The 18,659-nt window shown below is 26.5% G+C and overlaps 1 protein-coding gene across 3 annotated transcripts in view; it reads right to left on the bottom strand.

The window, feature by feature from the left end:
* Positions 1-18,659, bottom strand: part of LOC107445600 (LIM/homeobox protein Lhx3) — a 111,519-nt gene that overhangs the window by 13,827 nt on the left and 79,033 nt on the right. For 2 of the 3 annotated variants that reach the window (XM_016060032.4, XM_016060030.4), the window contains exon 2: positions 380-554. In XM_016060032.4, coding sequence (XP_015915518.1) covers positions 380-554 — 175 coding nt within the window. Of the gene's footprint in view, positions 1-379; positions 555-2,506; positions 3,413-18,659 lie in introns of those variants that run through there. The other variant, XM_016060031.4, reaches the window with a different exon arrangement.

Genomic DNA, 18,659 nt, shown 5'->3' on the forward strand with positions numbered 1-18,659 from the left:
AAAAGTTATCGAAGTATTTACTTAGTTGGAGTAGTATGCATCACCATTTTATCTGTATCAATAGTTAGCTAATTGCAAGATTTTTATATAATTTCTCCATATTTCTATTTATTTCAAAGTTCGACATTATTAACGTAGTTGAAAAATTTATGCCTCTATTGTTTTATGGAACATAAAATAAGCTTCATAAAACTATAAATTATTCATACTCTTTCTCTCATATTCTTGTCGTACTTTTTTAATTAAAATAATAAAAATTCAAACATTTGAAAACATGGCTAAAGCAGTAAAAAGTTCAAATTAATTTAAATATTCGTTCGTTTTCTTGTTATTTCAGTATAAAATAACCATTTTCAATTAAATACATCGATATACTTACTTGAAAAAGTCATCTTTGCAAAAAACTTGACCATTTCGGGCGAAACATTTGTCGGCGAGTTGTGCTTGACAGTCGATACATTTTAGGCATTTTCCATGCCAGGAACGCTCCAGAACTTTTAAAATAAATCTGTCCAGGATTGGTTGTTCACAACCGGCACACTTCGGGATGGTTGCTATAAAGGTAATAGTTTTCATCAAACAAAAAGTACTACTATATTATAATATAAAATAAATTATCTTTTAATATTTTAAATAAGCATTTTTTCTTCAATATCCGGCAAGCTTTTCTCCCCTTCTATTTCAGTTGATGCAACGAATACATGAGAATGTCATGCTTCCAAAAATATTCCGTTCAGTACTTAAATGCACATTTACTATGATAAAATAAAATCTAGAGAAAAATAATGATACGTTTTACGCAATTTTAAGAACATATTTAAATTATCTTTCACTTTTCCTGCTGATCCTAAACGAAGCTCAGTAACTGATTGATAAAAGACTATGTAACTGGTTAATATATGTTCTAATCTGAGTCTAAGTACGACGCAATAGCATACCACAAGTACGAAATAATCTTGATTTGACACTCAGAGACGAAGCTACAATCACTTATATTAACACATTTATTATTTTAAATACTCATTTTGTATTGTAGTTTAAATATTTTTCAAAGAGCAATGACAAGTTAAAATTAATATTTCGGAATGAAAACAATCAGCAAATAAGAATGACATTTCATATGTAGTTAAAATTGTTTATTGCTCTCCATACTGAGGTATTTGCAAACGTACTATTGAAAAGATGGCATTATTGAAAACTATTCTGTTACTAAGTCATTATTATTAACAGGCTGAAGATTTTAAGTATAATAACAGCTAAATTTTTCAAAATTTAGCTGTTATTATACTTAAATTTTTCATCTGCATATAACTATTTCTTATTGAAGTGTATAGAAGAAAACCTCATTTGTGTAAAGTTCATAAATTTGATATGTAATTTAAACTGCTCCTTACAAAAATTATTTTTTCCATAAATTGCCCACTACTTGATTTATAAGTCGTTAAATTGGTAATAAAAATGACTTGTTTCAATCAAATTGATGAGATTTAAGATTGTAAAAGAATATTCTAAAATACAATGATCATTCGGAAAAAAGTGTTTCTATAATAAATTTGTTGAATTTCTATAAATTATATAACACGATTCTTATAAACTAATGAAATAATAGCAGTAATATTTAACTCAAAAGGTTTTCTTTTAATCATCTGAATTTACTATCTAAAAAACTATCCTTTATTTTTAAACGATTTTATAGCTCTTAGTTGTTCTTGCTTAGCATAAAAGGCAAATAAGAATAAATATTCATATAACAAAACATGCGACAAATATTTCAACAATTTATGTATAACAATTTATGTATCAAATACTAAATCAACACCACAATTTCTAACCCATAAGAAGCAATAAATTCAACTCAAGACCAATCCAAAATTTTCAATCCAGAAATAAACCAAATAGTCTTAGAAATAAATCAAAAATATTTACCCTTGCAGGAATTAACAAACACTGATTGAAAATTAATGAAATGCTTTAAAAACAAACAGAAAAATGAGTAAAATTGGAAAATCTAAAAATGTGTATAAATAAAACCAGTTTAAATTATAACATATGGATAAACTTCGGGCAAAAATTGCTTTCTACTAATGCAAAATTTAACTATACATGTAGAATAACCCAAAAAATGTCTCATTACTTTTGTCAAAAAATAATTTAAAGTGAAAAAATTATGTTGTTTTCATAAAATGATTTTCAAAAGGATTGGTTTTTGAAATTGTTTACCAGTACTTAAAACTTTTTTATGAATAAAAGAATATACATCTCTTTTTAATTAAATATTGCATATTAAGAAAAATTTAAAAGCCAATATAACACATTTCTCAATAAAATATGATTACAAATTATACTTAATATTAAATGAAAACAGCTTTAAATTTAAAAATAACATGCATTTAAGATTACATCTGAAAATTATTTCAAATACTTAACTTCCACAACACAATAATATGTAATATATTATTTTATAAGCAATAATTATTAAATATTTGAAGTTGATATTATTACTTACGATACAACATAGGTGGACAATAGGGTTTGATATCTTGGGGACCTGAGGCAAGAGATCCTGCCGGAGGTGATCGGTGAGGGTCCGGCCGGATACCTCTTCTGCCTCCTGCTGTCATTACCATGTAGAAATGGTTAATAGCACAAGAATGCTAATCTTATCTAGACAAGGTGCATCGATGCCATAGATTTCAGACCTCAATTTGTTTAAATAGTTATGAAAATTTAACTAACGTTTATCTTAAGGGAAATAACACAATATAATTCAGTTTGCAACCAAAATGATATTCTGAAATTTTTTCACAAAACGATTATTTTCATTAATAAAATTGTTAGATATAATTCGGGTCAATTTCTAATTGCTAATCATTAAACACTTTCAAAGCTAATTAGTGTATATTTAAAAAAAATATGCACTTATTAAAAACCTCTAAGCAGTGCAATAATTTAGAAGTATGAATATAGATTCTACTTCTCCGTATTCAATACACGTTGACCGGAACTTGGAAAAAACAGAACAAAAACAACACAAACAAAGACAGTTCGATAGAGTCCGGGTTTTTCTGTTTGTCCGAAATTCAATTACGAAAAGAGAGGCGACATTTTCTGACTTGAAGAGGTCAATAAAAATCTCTCTAAAGAGAAGAAGAGACAGTTAAAAAGAAACAAAAAGAAGTAAAGCAAGCGGCCTGAACTTGGCGGCGTGGATGGTTGACGGCACTCAGGGCCTCTGCCTGTGTGCATGGGGTGGCCTATACTCGCTCTCTCGATGATTCTCTGACGTCAGCTAGAAAAGGACTCGCTATTCGACACCGGAGTCCTCCGAATTGTTGCCACGGAAACCAATCTGGGTGTTCTTGGGATTATTTGCGGCCCATCGCACTTGCCAGTAAGCATCGCGCGAATAGGATATAGGGACTGACTTAGACTGACTTGTAGAGAGGGCACGAATAAGGAAGCGAATAAAAGAAGTTGATGTTTATTTTTAAAAAAATTTCTTTTTTAAAAATTTTCTGTTTTTAAATATTTGTGACTTATGCAATAATGATTATCAAAGAATTCTTTTTAAAAAAATATTACTGGAATCCTTAGAAACTTCAAAATTTATTTTCATAGTTTATTTAAAAGTTAGTATTAATCTTCTCTTTTTATGCTTTTTTTGTCTTTATTGGGCTATATATATATATGCATAGTTCGTCCCAACTAAATGAAATCCACCTTGATTCCTAGACACAACTGGAAGCAAAGATAACAAATGGGAACTACCAAACATATATATTAAGAAAGTCTATATTTATATACACATTTAAGAGGAGTAACTTATTTCCTGCCTCAACCCTCAACTGGATTGGGAAAAGAACATCGAAGTAATTAAAGAGGATGGAAGGAAAAAAAAGGTGACCCATCTAAATAAAGTCACCCCTCATTATATCCCGTGCTTATATATCCATCATGCTTATATGCGATTTGAAATATGTCATGCTGTGTACAATTTACTAAACTCTGGAGGACATTAGCTTGGCCCAGGTTTCAATAACGGCAGCTTTCAGTTCTGCTACCAACTTCTGTCCTTTCTGCTATATATTGCCCAGTTGAGACTAGCCCTCCCGCACGATTTCCTGGGGATTAAAGTCAAGGGAAAAAGCAGGTTGCTTATGAAATTCATCCTCTTATCTAAAAATCTCCGAAGTTAAGATTCTTCAGCGTAAGGGGAGATATTGTCCTGCTAGAAAATCGGACTTGGACCAACTATTTTCTCTGAAAATAGCAGTGAATGAATTTCTAGAATTTTTTTAATAATTTGCAGTCTTTATAAAGCCCGAGGGAGAAGCTAGGTTATATTTATAGTTGCTATATATGAAGCTTTCTCATACAATTAAGCCTTCACTTAGCTATATAATAGAGAAAAAAAAATACTCAGCTTATTTCTCATGTCAATGTAATAGCACTCAAAAATGTCTGTGTCTATCCTTTCTTTAAGTTTTACTCATCTTTGCTTAAAGATAACATGGACATATATAATGTAAGCATAAATAATATTACATGAAATTATATACTATTATAAAAGAATATATAATATAGTATGAGGATATATATAAAAAGCATATCTGATATTTCAATATATTTCATCAAAGAAATAACTTAATATATTTAGCATTAAAAGCTAATATTTCAATATATTTAATGTTCAAAAATTAGCTTCAATGCGTTTAATGTTGAAATGTCAATATCTAAATCTAATAATATCTCATTTCAAACAAATTATAAACTGCTTATAACATTATATTAGAATATTAATCATTTTGATTCATGCTTCAATTCTGTTTGGTTTTAAGGTTTAGTTTGGTTTATTCTGTTTGGTTTCTAGTTGCCTTAAAAATTATGCTTTAATCCACAGATTTATCCATAAGAATTTCTTTGTTTGTTTTTGTTTTATCAAACAAAGTAAAACTGAGATGCAAAGTGTAATGTAAAAACAATTTTTCTCCTCAATTTTCTCAAAAAATTATTTAAAAAAATCTAAATGATACATTTATGGTTATATACCTTTAATATTTTAAACTCTTAAGAAATTCATGATTTAAGTTGCACATCAAAATATGAAAATAATTAAAAGCTTTTTCATTAAAGCACATCAATTGAAAAGCTTAGAAAATGCATTCATCAAGTAATTTATTTATTCCTAGCTCAAAAAGCACAGACAGAAAAATTTATATTTTAATCTTTAAAACTTATTTTAAAATGTAATGAAAACAACGAATTCACAATTTAAAATATTTATCAAAAAACTTCGTTCTCTGATTCAGGTCGAATTTACGATCAGTGGATGAATGACAATTGAACGAATAAGTTAACCCTATAAACGGGAGTGACGTATGGGCGTGGCAGAAGTTGAATTCTTGGCCATAGATGGCGCCACTGGAAAACAAGAACAATCGCACCCCTATGTCTTAACAGGCATACCTCAGTAACAAGAAACTGAAACAAATGTTGGATAACATTTAAAAAAAACTTAATTCGGTAAATTGAAGAAAAAGGACAATTCAGTATGCGTTTTAGTAGTTTTTATTGCATTTCATTAAATGCGTGTATTAAAAAAGAGTATCTTAAATTTAAAAAACCTCTTATACCTCTCAATCAATCACATCAAAGAACCTCGTAATATTCCCTTTAAAAAAATTTGATATAAGTAAATTTTTTTAAAGGATAAACTAGCTATACAGAAGCATTTATAAGGAATATTAGTAAATAAATTCATTTGTTATTCATATAAACAGTTTGAATTGTAAAAGTATTTTGATTTCAAGGAAATTTCAATAGTTAAAATAAAGAATTCAAAAATAGGCATTATAAATTATAATTGATTTAATATAAAAAGGTAGAATCTAGAGTTTTAAATTAAGATAATTTTCAAAATTTTTTTTTTTATAATATATAAGATGAAGCTAATTGATTTCAAATTATCTTGAGATAAATTAAGTTTCAGAAATGTAAAATTAACATTGTAATTTAGCAAATATTTATAACATTATATAACATTTTATAACAATTATATAACATTTTAATAAGTCGGAAAAAAGATCATAACGTAATCAAATTTTTGTGAAAAGTAACGGTACAAAGTATAATATTGGTATAATATTGATTTATGCATCATTTAAAGCAACATGGAGGCTCTTATTCCTGTCTTATTCGAATTTGGAATAATAGCAGCTAAAATGATAGACTTAAAATTTTTAATCTGAGTATAACCCTTTATTATTGGAGTATATGAAAGAATCTGAGTTTATATCAGAATTCTGATAATTGTTCTTTTTGTTTTCATACTCACTGATTGTGGTACATATGGATTTATGCATCAGTTAAAATAACATAAATAACGTGGCTACGTGTCTTATTCGAATTCGGAATAATAACAGCTAAAGTTATAGACTTAAAACAACGCAGTGGCTACAACTATGTATTATTCGAACTCTGGGTTTTATTTATCAACAACATACATCTATAAGAAAAACTTAAACAACACCAAACTTTTATTAAACAAATGATTTTTAGATAAATTAAAAAACGGATATTTTCATAATATTAAATTCATTATTTTAACATATATTTTTAAATAAATTTCCATAAACATAAAATCTTTAAAATTTTGAATAAAAAATGATGTTTTTAAAGATAAACATAATTATTTATTTTGTATATGTTATTTTTCTTTTAGTCGTTCTATTCCAACTTTTGAATTATATACAAAAATAAAAAACTACTGAAGCTAAGTAAAAGCATAATATTAATTATTAAATATTAAGACATATGAAAAAGTTTCTTTTAAAATAAGTTTTATGATGTTTCTAGAGGACAAATGTTATGGAGTTTTAGGTCTTCCTTGTGACATGTATTTTGCAATTTTCCTATTTAAGTCTTCTTACTACAAAAAGCTTCTTTAATTAACTTTTTTAAAATGTACGCAGCAAAAAAAAAAAAAAATATATATACATACATATTCAGCTGATAAAAATTCCTTTTCGCATTGGCAATAAAGAACTGAAAACTAAAATATATAAAGAAAGTAAGTAATCTTTCTATATATCTAGAAAATCTAGAAAAGTCGTGTAGTTAAAATTTGATTTCTCAGGAACTATTCGACAAATTTCGCCCAAAATCAGCATTTCGCTATGTTAAATTGAATACTTCTAAACGATGTAAAAAATTGTATACCTCACAATTTAATTTTTTTCCCGATTATTATTAAATAAAATAATAAAAAATGATAAATGACTAAACGTTGAAGCTAAACTAAAAGTTGAAACAGAAACTGATCTGTAAGTTAATCAGAAGGATCGATTTATATAATCGATCGATTTATGTAATTTTTTTTATATATTTTGTTTAATTTTTGTTATTAAATTAGGCAAGTTCAATAATGTTCAGAGTATTCAAATTACGAAATTTATAATTCTATACATGGAGAAGTTCTAGAAAATATTCTCTTCAAATATGTTATTTTTCATGTATATGCTTGCATTGAAATGCATGCAAACCAAATCAAATGTATATAAATTGATTGAAATGTTTATAAATCAAAAATTTCACAGAATGCATAAGTTACGTATTTTCAGAGATTCATTAGAATAAAAGTATCAGCATGGAAACAAAGCAAAACTAAAATTTAGAATCCGTTAAACAAGCGATGCGAGCTCGAATTGCGAAGTAATCCGAAAATGTTGCGAACTCAATTACAATGGTTGGCGAGCACAGAGAGTAGGGAATCTCTCCCCCCCCCCCAATATATTTTAAGTTCAGAATTATGCATAAGAAAGTCAGTATAAGATAAATTTCACTTTCTACTCTTCATAACTGTCGCTGAACAGCAAACCCAATTTTTTGAGTTTACTACTACTAAGGTTCAACTTCATAACCTTGTAATTTTGAACCTCCAGAAGATAAGGAAACTCCTGGATCAAGGACTGGGAGAAAATTGCCTTCGAAGAGGACTTTTTGATGGAATTAACCCGCATTTGCGTTACATGGATAAGAAAACTACGAAAACCTCCCAGGTTTAGCCCGACTGCAAGGGGACTTTAACAACTGATCCGTCTACCACTTAGGATATCTTACGTCAGTCCTGTGGTCGGTGCAAGCTGGATGCGAAATTCGTATCAACCAACCGTTGTTGGGATTCGAACCCGGTTCACCTTATTGGAAGGCGAATGCTCTAACCCCTGAGCCATCACGGCTACACTTGAAGATTCATCATGATACATTATCTACACTTGAAGATCTCAATAAAAGATCAAGTAAAAGGGAATTTTCGTAAAATAATTAAAAATCATCTTTAGTAATCGAGAAACAAAAGGAACATCGGAATTGAATTGAACTATCTGAACATCTAATCAAGATATTAGCATAAAAAATATGTTGTTTTAATATTTTCGAGTTTGAAAAATGATTCTCAGTTCAAGTTCTTAGATAATAAAACAATAGTAAATCAAAAGAAAAAAAATAAAAGCAACTATGGTAAATAATTGTGCAAATAGCTTCTAGCTTTATCAACTTATCTAATTTTAGTATAAGAAGTGAAATAAATTATAGACTGGAAAACATTTTGTTAAAAATATAAATGCTTTGTATCAATCATTTGTAGTACACGTCATTACTTCTCCGAAAACTGGTAAAAAAAAAGAAAGTTTGATTTTTTCTTTTTAATTATTTCAAGAGGCTTTGTTCATCAGCATATAACCATAATCAATTTCAGAAACCATTGAAAAATTTTCATGAAATTTAAATTTTAATTAATGAACTTAATCATAACACGTTTTCCAAATTTCCAATGAAATGTCTGGATAATTGGACAATTGTTTTAGTTATTATATTTTTTAAATATGGAAATCATCAAATTTTAAAATTTCCAGGAGAATAAGTTTTAATTAAAAGATTTTTCAGCTTATTTACTCCATTTTGTAGCTTGAAAAATTTGGCTTGTTATATTATTAGTAATAAAACGCTTTATCAACTTTTAGAATTTTTTTTTATTGTTACAAGAAAAAAAATTTATTTAATGAATATCTAATAAATTGTAGTTGCTTCTTAAAAAGTTCAAATCCTTCAAACCCATGCAGAGAATTAATATTAATTTTTAAAATCATATTACCAATATGATTTAAGGATGATTTAAGTTCTCGCTTATACGTTAAAATTTAATCCTTCCTCTAATATTTCAACCGACCAGAAAGACTCATCATTATCTATTATCCTTTCTTAACTTGAAAGGTCTTGTCCTGTAATGAACGTCTTGAAGAATTCCACCCTTCTTTCACATCTGCTTTCCATCAATATATTCTAGAAAACTGTTTTAAAACTACGATAAAACTCATACTCGTAGACATGAAAGTTTCGGAAATAAATAAACCCAAATATCTTTGAAATATTTGTTTGTATGAACTTTTTAGATTGAAGTATTTCTAGCTTGAAGAAGACAGTTTTATTACATTTATTGCATTTTAGTAAAATTTATACTATTAGTTTCATTTATTTTAAATTTAATTTGGAATAATTTTTTGTGTTTAATTCATTGCTTCTTAATTTTTTTTTGTTTGGCTTTTAAGACCAGAATAGTTTTGAAGTTCCTAGAATTAATTTTAAAAATAAGAATAATTACTTATATTAAAGCGCAAAAACATTTATTGATGCAAAGAAGCATTCAATATTACAGAAAAGTATAGACAGATAAAAATATTCAATCCATAAAAATGTTTTTTCTTTATTTATTTTATTTACATAAAACGTAAAAGCATTGTTGTTATTTTCTTTAAATTAGCAAATCCTCGGTGGCTTACTGTAAAAAATTCCGGATCAAATTGACCGACACTTGTGTAACCGAGTGTATCCTTCAAAAAATCCATTTTACCTCAAAATCCATTTTTCCGTAAAGTATTATATAAGAATTTTTACAGTAATATTTATTTGATTCAGTGATTTAAATGTATTTATTACTGTAAAAAATATGGTACATCAGATTTTTTGTTTCACAACGTGTTCCGATAAAAATGGATTTTACGGTAAAAAGTCCCGGCACTCGGAGTGCTGGTACTTTTTAGCGCAATTTAATCCGATATTTCTTACACTGCAGAAACAAATAGATTAATCAGAAAACAGTATAAAGAACCAGACAGTGTGAATATAAACATATTCGAAGACAAATATCACGAATAAGTACATTTTGTAAAACAACCTGTTTAAATAATACTGAGAACGGGATTTTAGAACAAGAGATTAGATTTTTTAGAACGAGATTTTATGGTAATTTCCGTAGTTCACCACCAAGTTTTGATCAAACTCTCAGACAAACAGGGTTCAAATTTAGAAGAAACAAAGACATACTAAGTTAGTTAGACATAAAGTTAGAATTTACTGCTAAAACTTAACCAGGATGTCATTTTATCAAGAAATACAACTAGAAAACATTTAATTTGAAAAAAAATCCATGCAATAAAAAAATCGATATCTGTAAATCGATATTCAAACAAGTTTTGTTTGTTTACAAAACAAATTAAATAGAGCTTTCCTATTTAAATAAAATACATAATTACTTTGTTTGTACAACTTAATTATAGTTTTTGGGATGAAACTATGCAAACAAATGTATTGTAGTTCGTTTCCAAGTTACATTTACAATCACATTTTATTTACTAAAAAACAGAAGTTAAGCATTTTAAAATACAAATTCTTAAATAATAATTTTCAGAGAAATTTCTACTACTTATCTTAATAGTATCTGCAGCACAAGTTTGGTCCACCACTAATACTTAAGGAACCCCGGATTTAATTGTACAGTTCATAATTAGAAGAAAAAAAATTCGCTACACAGCCTAGATGAGTAAAATCATAGTTTACTATACAACAAACCGATAAATGGATGTATGTATTTTGTACTTGGAATTATTTGCCTTATTTTTCCATTTGATATAAATAGAGATAAAATATATTTACAGTCAAATTCAGATGTTTTATTTTTATAAATTAGAAATTTTAATTTAAATTTAACTTAACTATTAAAAATTGTCTGATTTACATTAAATAAAATTATCTGGTTTTATAATAAAATAATTTATTTAGAAATATTAATATAATATTTTTCATAGTGGTGTCTTGATTCATTATTTCATTTTATTGCAAATAAAAAAATTATTTATCAAAACATTAAGAAAATTTAATATTATATAAATATTTTTGGAAATAAGACCATATGACTTCATATTCTAGGAGAGCAGTTTCCAGACATTTTAAAAATGCAAATTTACTTCTTAAAATTTTTTATTGTCTTAGTTTTAAAAGGTGATAAAAATTTCTACTAATATCAGTGGTATGTTGCCCTTTTAATCTCAAATTAGTCATAAAAATTTACCTTACATTATCCTCATATTATACTTACTATCTTATGTAATATTTTATCCTACTCGGAGAACAAAATTTCTGGTAAAATTACCAGTACAGTGTGGTAATGATATTTCTAGTAAAAACCACAAAAATTTGGTTAAGTAAACCAAAATATACGGTATTTAAATTATTAATTTGCTAATTTTTCACTTCATATGGCAACGGTTTACCGGAAATTCTGTGTTATTATAGTTATACTAATTCCTATTACTACACATTTAGTAAAAACTACAAGACTGAAAAGTAAATTTAACAGAAAAAATGGCCTTTATGCCATGACCTAATATTATATAAGGAATTATTTTGAAATTACCAAGTTTTACCATATTCACAAAATTTTATCGTATATTATAAAACTATATTTTACCATTAATTTTATCAAAATCATTACCATCAAAACGCTTCGGTAAAAACTATTAATCTTTTTCGTGTTCACATAGAGCCAGAAACACGGTAAATTGTACCATATTCTGGTGGTTTTGATCTTATTTTTTCCCAATGTATATAATATTTATCTTTAAATGAAAAAGAAAAACAAAAAAAACAATACAACCAAATTTTAGTCCTTCACTTACGATCAGTAACACAGTTACCAATTACATAAGTAACAATTTCCCACAGAACTATATTTTAATATTGATAATTATTTACTCCGGGAAAAATAGAGTAAATAAAGTCCGAAAATTATATGTAATTTTCTTATGGGAAAAGAACTTTGAGAAAAGCAAATATAAATGAAGAATCATAGGGTCATGGCATATTGCATACTCCAACCCCCTGCTGCAGGTAAGCGCAATTCTTGACATATACAGGTTGGGACCTCTCATTTTGTTCCTTTTGTCTTCTGTTCATTTCAAGTGTCCAGGTGAGTGGTCACGTGCCGAGGTTAAAATGTGGGGAATGATGAGGGGGAGAACCCGCCTATATGACGCATTAAAAAAAAAAAAAATAATAGCAGATTTCGCGCAGGTGACAGAGAGGTTAGCTTTTGGTTGAATTTACTATTCAGCGTGAAAATGGATAAATTACCAAAATGTGGGGAAGATAATTGTTTACAATTTCGTATAATCACTTATTTGTGTAAATACATATTTTTTTTTTAGTAGTAGTACTAATTTTTGCTTACATACCTAAATACTATTTATTAGGTGTATATTCTCTTTAAAAGAATTATATACATTTCATAATAATTTTTTTTTTATTAACTAGCATTTCTTTTGTCATGCAATTTTATTAATATTTATATAAATATCTACAAATCTGATTAAAAGTTATCATTTGTTGATGCAAAACGCATTTTTCAATATTTATATAGGGATGAGTTTGAGTATGAGATAGCATTTAATTATGCAAATATGTAATTTTTAATTCTTTCTTGTTTTTAGGTTCTTCGTATATCCGAACACTAATATATTTTAAATAGTAAGATAAGTAATATATTTTCCCCAATATTTTGTATATACTCTCTCTCTCTCTCTCTCTTTATATATATATATATATATATATATATATATATATATATATATATATATATATATATATATATATATATATATATATATATATATATATATATATATATATATATATATATATATATATATATGCAATCACCAGATCTTTTTCAGACAATGTTTAGTTCAATTTAATAATCATAATTTAGGTAAGGAACTATTTTTTGGATGCTATTAATGGCTTTAATTGTATGTAATAGAAGCTAAATATAAGATTCCTTGTACATAAATACTTTTTTCTATATATAAACTGAATATATAAACTGAATGAATCAAATTTGCTCAAATTATCACAAAGAAATGATCCGTGAAGTAGTATTACGTGACTAAATAATGATCATCAATAAAAGGAATAATTCGGATCATATATATCCTAGAATATGACATACTTATCATCGAAACCAAGTGATTTCATTTTTAAAACATCAACGTTACATACTGTAAGAGTTGAAAGAAGTCGTTTTAAATCTAATTGTTTTTTTTTAAAAAATTGTAAAGGGAGAAATGAAACAATAAAGATTTAAAAAGTAATTATTCATTGAAATCAATTAATAACTACTAATTATATAATGATGATCTCCAATGATTTTAATTTTAAGATTAACCTTAATAACCTTAAAATTATCATTATCTAAATCTGATCTCTCGCTAAAGTTACTCATGCATTATTTAAAAATCTTTCAACATTTTCCCTTCATGATTATATTCATGAGTTTTTGAATCAATTTAAACCAAACGTAAGGAGCTACATATGGGTGATTCAACAAATTTTGGGATATCAAGGCTTCCAAATCAAACTCTTTATTCCTGTTTGAACAGTTAAAAAATTGTTTTGTTCACATTTTTGCGCACTTATACAGTGTTAGAAATATAGCGTCAATTTTTTTTTCTGATCTTAATCATACCAAAATATTCTTTATTATTTTTAAAAAATTTAATAAAAGGCCATTTGCATGTCTGTCCAGTATTTCAAGTGCTCTACACTGCAAAAAAGTCTAGATCAAATTACGGCATAAAGTTCTGATACATTGGGTGCACCATACATGAAATTCATTTTACCGTAAAATCCATTTTTACTGTAAAATATTGTACCATAATTTTTATAGTACTGTACTTTTTGGTACAATATGGTACATAATTTTATTGTAATTGTTATTGCAAAAATTATAGTATATAAGATATTTCGTATGTTCCGGTAAATCAGATATCAGACGTTCCTATAAAAATGGATTCTACAGTAAAAAATACCTGCACTCTGAGTGCGGATGACAGTACTTTGACTCGGAATTTTTTTTAAGTACTGAGAATTCTGTCTAAAAAGCTAAAATAGATTTTTTTCTCCAATTTTTTTATGACAACTAGTTACGATGTGTGAGTAACATTAAGAAGTACTAAGGTCAAGTAATAATAATTTCATCTCAAATGTGGAATAATATTCAGTCTCATGGCTCTTTTGACATCCACATGATTGAAAAAATATAAATATGTTTATTTTTTTTTAAATAGATTAAAATTATCAAAGATGGCAACAGATTTAGAACACAAGCTTAGCAACTTATTGTTTTGAATGAAGTTGAATTTTGCTGTTCTAGGAGCATTTTGTTAAGATTGCGTCATTTTTAAGGTAAGTGTATTCAGGGCCGGATTAAGACCTCTTGAGGCCCTAAGCACTGAAAATATTTTGGTGCCCTCCCCCCTCTAACAATAAAAAATATATCTAGTACTAAGTCACGTGTTTATTCAAAATATAAAATCAAATTTTTTTTGTAAAAAAAAATATTTATTCAAATTAAATCCAAAAATTTTTTTTAAATAATATAATCAATTGAAAACTTTTCAATTAATTTTAAAAAAATGACTTATGTTTGTGTGTATTTGCAAAAAAGCAAACACTTTGAATAACTTTTTATCGAAAGTTTGAACTTTTATTTACTAAGACTCAAAATACTTTAAATTAGAAAAACAGACACGTACTTTTTCTAAAAAAAGCATACCTTTTTTTTTCAATTGATTCGAATTCTTGACTCTCGAAATAAATGACCATATCTCGAGAATTTTTCAAACGAACTTAAAAATTTTAGCACACAATGATAAAATTCATTTACCTAAAAATAGTTCCTTGTCAAAAATAATTTGTAAGAAGTATTAATTATTTTATATTATTTTATTTTCGAGAATATTCGAAAGAACTTTAAATTGAAAATTTAACAAATGTCATTTTAAATGACAAAATACAAAATTTAATCTGTACTAAATCAATCAAATAAACCTGAATCTTTCAATTTTAAAAAAGTTATATATTTAACATTTAATTTCTCAAGAACTTTTCGACAGATTTTGTTCAAATTTTGTATTTTACTATTTAAATTAATATTCTTTAAAATTATATAATAGTTTGTATATTTTTGAATTCAAAATTGTTCCGACTATTAATAATAAATAATTTTAAAAAAATTATTTTTGACAGGGAATTATTTTTAGGTTAATGAATTTTATTATTAAGTGCAAAAATTTTTCAATTCGTTTCAAAAGTTTTCGAGACATGGCGAAATGCATGAAAACTGCAATTAAATAAAGGAGCCCAAACTTTCAACCTAAAAAAGATTTTGGGATCTTAATTTCCATATTGTGAATACCATCCATATTTTGAGAGACAAATATCCAAATTCAACAACAACAACATATACATATGTAGGTAGAGGAAGCACGTTTGCCCGATTTCATAACTTAAAAAAATATCTTCTGCACCAACTAATTAGCATATTTTAAGTTTGGCCCTCAAACCATTTAGATTGAGATCTAGTAAGTAAAATCCAATCATTAAATCAAGAGTTATTCAGGTTTTTTACTTTTTTTATTTTACGCACTGTATATAATAACACATAACTTTTACAAATAATAATGCTTTTCATTATTCCTTTTTCCTTATTAAACCTAATATATTAATAATGAAGAGAAATAAAGGGAAAAAATAGTGATGAGTAATTTTATAAATGCAACAATTATCTTAAATGATCCCATAAAATCTGGATTAAAAATCAGAAATGAACTTATTTCATAATAACAGCTCACTCTAGATTGCATCTGTGGAAAACAGAACTAATTATTTAATAGAATTATTACTATTTTGTTTAATATTTTGGACATTCTCGTAGTTAGTTGACCTGTCAAAGTCAAAGGTACAGAAGAGCTTAACAGCTATAAATAACTATCAATTAAATCTTAATTTGACTAGTAAAAAAATGACCTTTTAGAAAAAAATGATAGAAATCACTTAAAACTACTGCATTAAACCTGTACTTAAAACTCTTATAAGTGATAGCAGTAACTTTGGTCTGAAAAAGCTGTTACAGTAAATAAAAACTCTGTCCTCAATAAGTAAATAAATGCATGAACAAAATACTTTAAATAACTATAAATTCGATGATCAGATTTTCATTTACAAATTCAAAACATTCGTGTTTTTATAATACAAAACAAAAGCATAAGTATAGCAACAATGAATATCAAATAAAAACTAAACTTAAATAATAATCAGTAGAAAATAACAAACCATCATTTTTAATTTATTCACTTTCTTTTGTGTTACGATATTTTTTATTCCTGTATGCATACGCGTACATAATACCACATTAGTTTTATAGAAAATAATTTTAGGTTTGGAAAAATATAATCCTTAGAAACATAAACAGAAGTATTGTATGTAATTTTATTAAACCAACATTTATCTTAAACCTACTAAAATCTATTTTGCCTACTAAAATTTTATGTAGGTACTAAATATTTTACATATTCTTTACAACATTTAAAGACAAATTCGTAAAATAAATCGAAGTAAAATTTGCGTATTGTTACCTAAAATTTTTATTTTAAATCGAATAAGTATTTTTATTATAACGTCAAAGAATGAAATTTATTTCGATAAGATCGATCATTTAAAAAATTTAATTACTTCTTAAAACTTATAATACGGCATCATCCCCTCTTAAAAAAATACGTCACATTGTATTTTTAACAAAAACTTGAAATTTGTTTTTATTACTTTTGAGTATTATTGTGTAATGGAATGCTTAAAATGTAAAAAAAAAAAATTATATAATTTTTAATAATTGTAATTTTATTTTTTACATTTAAGTTCAATTAATTTTTTATTATTAAAATATAATAATTCTTTAGGAAAATTAAACTCTTCACTTATATTGATTTAGACACAATCAATATTGATCGATAAATAATAATTATTGATAAAATTATTTGAAGGGTTTAGCTACTACCTGAAGCAGCATCAGCTTTACACTATTACAGCATGCTTTCAAAAGCAATAATTTAGAATAATGTTTTAGTAGAATAAACTTTTTCTGTGCATTCATGTAGGATTCAGTGCACTCACATTCTGTGCATTCACGCATACACGGGGGTGTGTAAATACGAGAAATTAGTTACTGATTGTAGCATAAATAATGTTATTGGTTAAAAATAATGTCAATCAAGAAACTTTTCTTTTACTAGACCTCCCACTTTCTTCAATCTTATAAGTCACCATTTATTTGTATCTCTACCCTCCCCCCCCCCTCGAAAGGAAAACAATTTGAATTTTCTGAGATATGCAACCTTTTTTTCGTTTGAAAAAAAAGAAAAAAGAAGGGGGAATGAGTCCCCTATAGGATGCTTAAAGATATCTGAGATGAAAGGATGTTCTCTGTCTGTAGTAAATCAATTGGTTACACTTGTCTTGCCCTTAAAGTGTTTCTTCTCAGAAAATTTAGCTCTGTATGCTATCACATATGTTGGTGACAATCACGGTGGTCCTTTTCTGGAACCTTCGAATTCATGGAATTGAATGCTGGCAATATACATCTTTTGATGTTTTAAGTCGGGATTGTTTGTTATAGGCAGAAAGCAAGATCAAGTTAAATTGAACCACGTTTCCCAGAAGTCTGTTACTTATAATAAAATAACAGGGAACAACAATATTTTTCCCACTCGTTTATGCAGAATGACCAATTTTTATTTTAAGAAAAAGTTAAATGGTTAATGGAAATACCTTAACTAATTATTTATTTATTTCAATCTGATTTACACGCGAGCAACAAGTAAAAATTAAGCACAACTATTAAATTTTTTTTTAGTGATAGAAATAGTATTACTATATTCAAAATATTTACATGTTCAAATTATCATCATAATAAAAGTTGATGAAATTACACACATATATTGTATATATATATAATAATTATCATTAAAGATTTTCCTTATTAGTTATTAAACATATTTTAAAATTCAATAAATAAAAATATCTTTCTTAAATTTGCCATTTATTTTTAATTTGAAATTTTCAGTACTTTTCTTATTTCTTAATTATAATTTTTACAAATTTCGTTATAAGATGCACAAAATATAGTTTACTTGCACTAAACAAAATTCAATGATTGAAAATTTGATTTTATTGCTACTTATTTCTTACATTTGCTTTCAAAATTAAATTAGTTTTAATGGGTACTCTTCTTAACGTATTTTTCACTGTCAACGAATATCCTGTTCACATTGAGAATTTACACATCTTTTGTGCTCAACTTTTATAACATTTGTATTTATACAAGACTCTAAGGACTAAGGGACCTATAATTCTCTCCTTATTCAAAAACTAGCTGCTTGCATTCATATTACGTAGTATATATTTTAAATCTAATTTCGATATTCGATATATAT

Source organism: Parasteatoda tepidariorum, chromosome 8 (genome assembly GCF_982258835.1).
Source record: "Parasteatoda tepidariorum strain Cologne lab strain chromosome 8, Ptep-v5.0, whole genome shotgun sequence".
Lineage (NCBI taxonomy): Eukaryota > Metazoa > Arthropoda > Arachnida > Araneae > Theridiidae > Parasteatoda > Parasteatoda tepidariorum.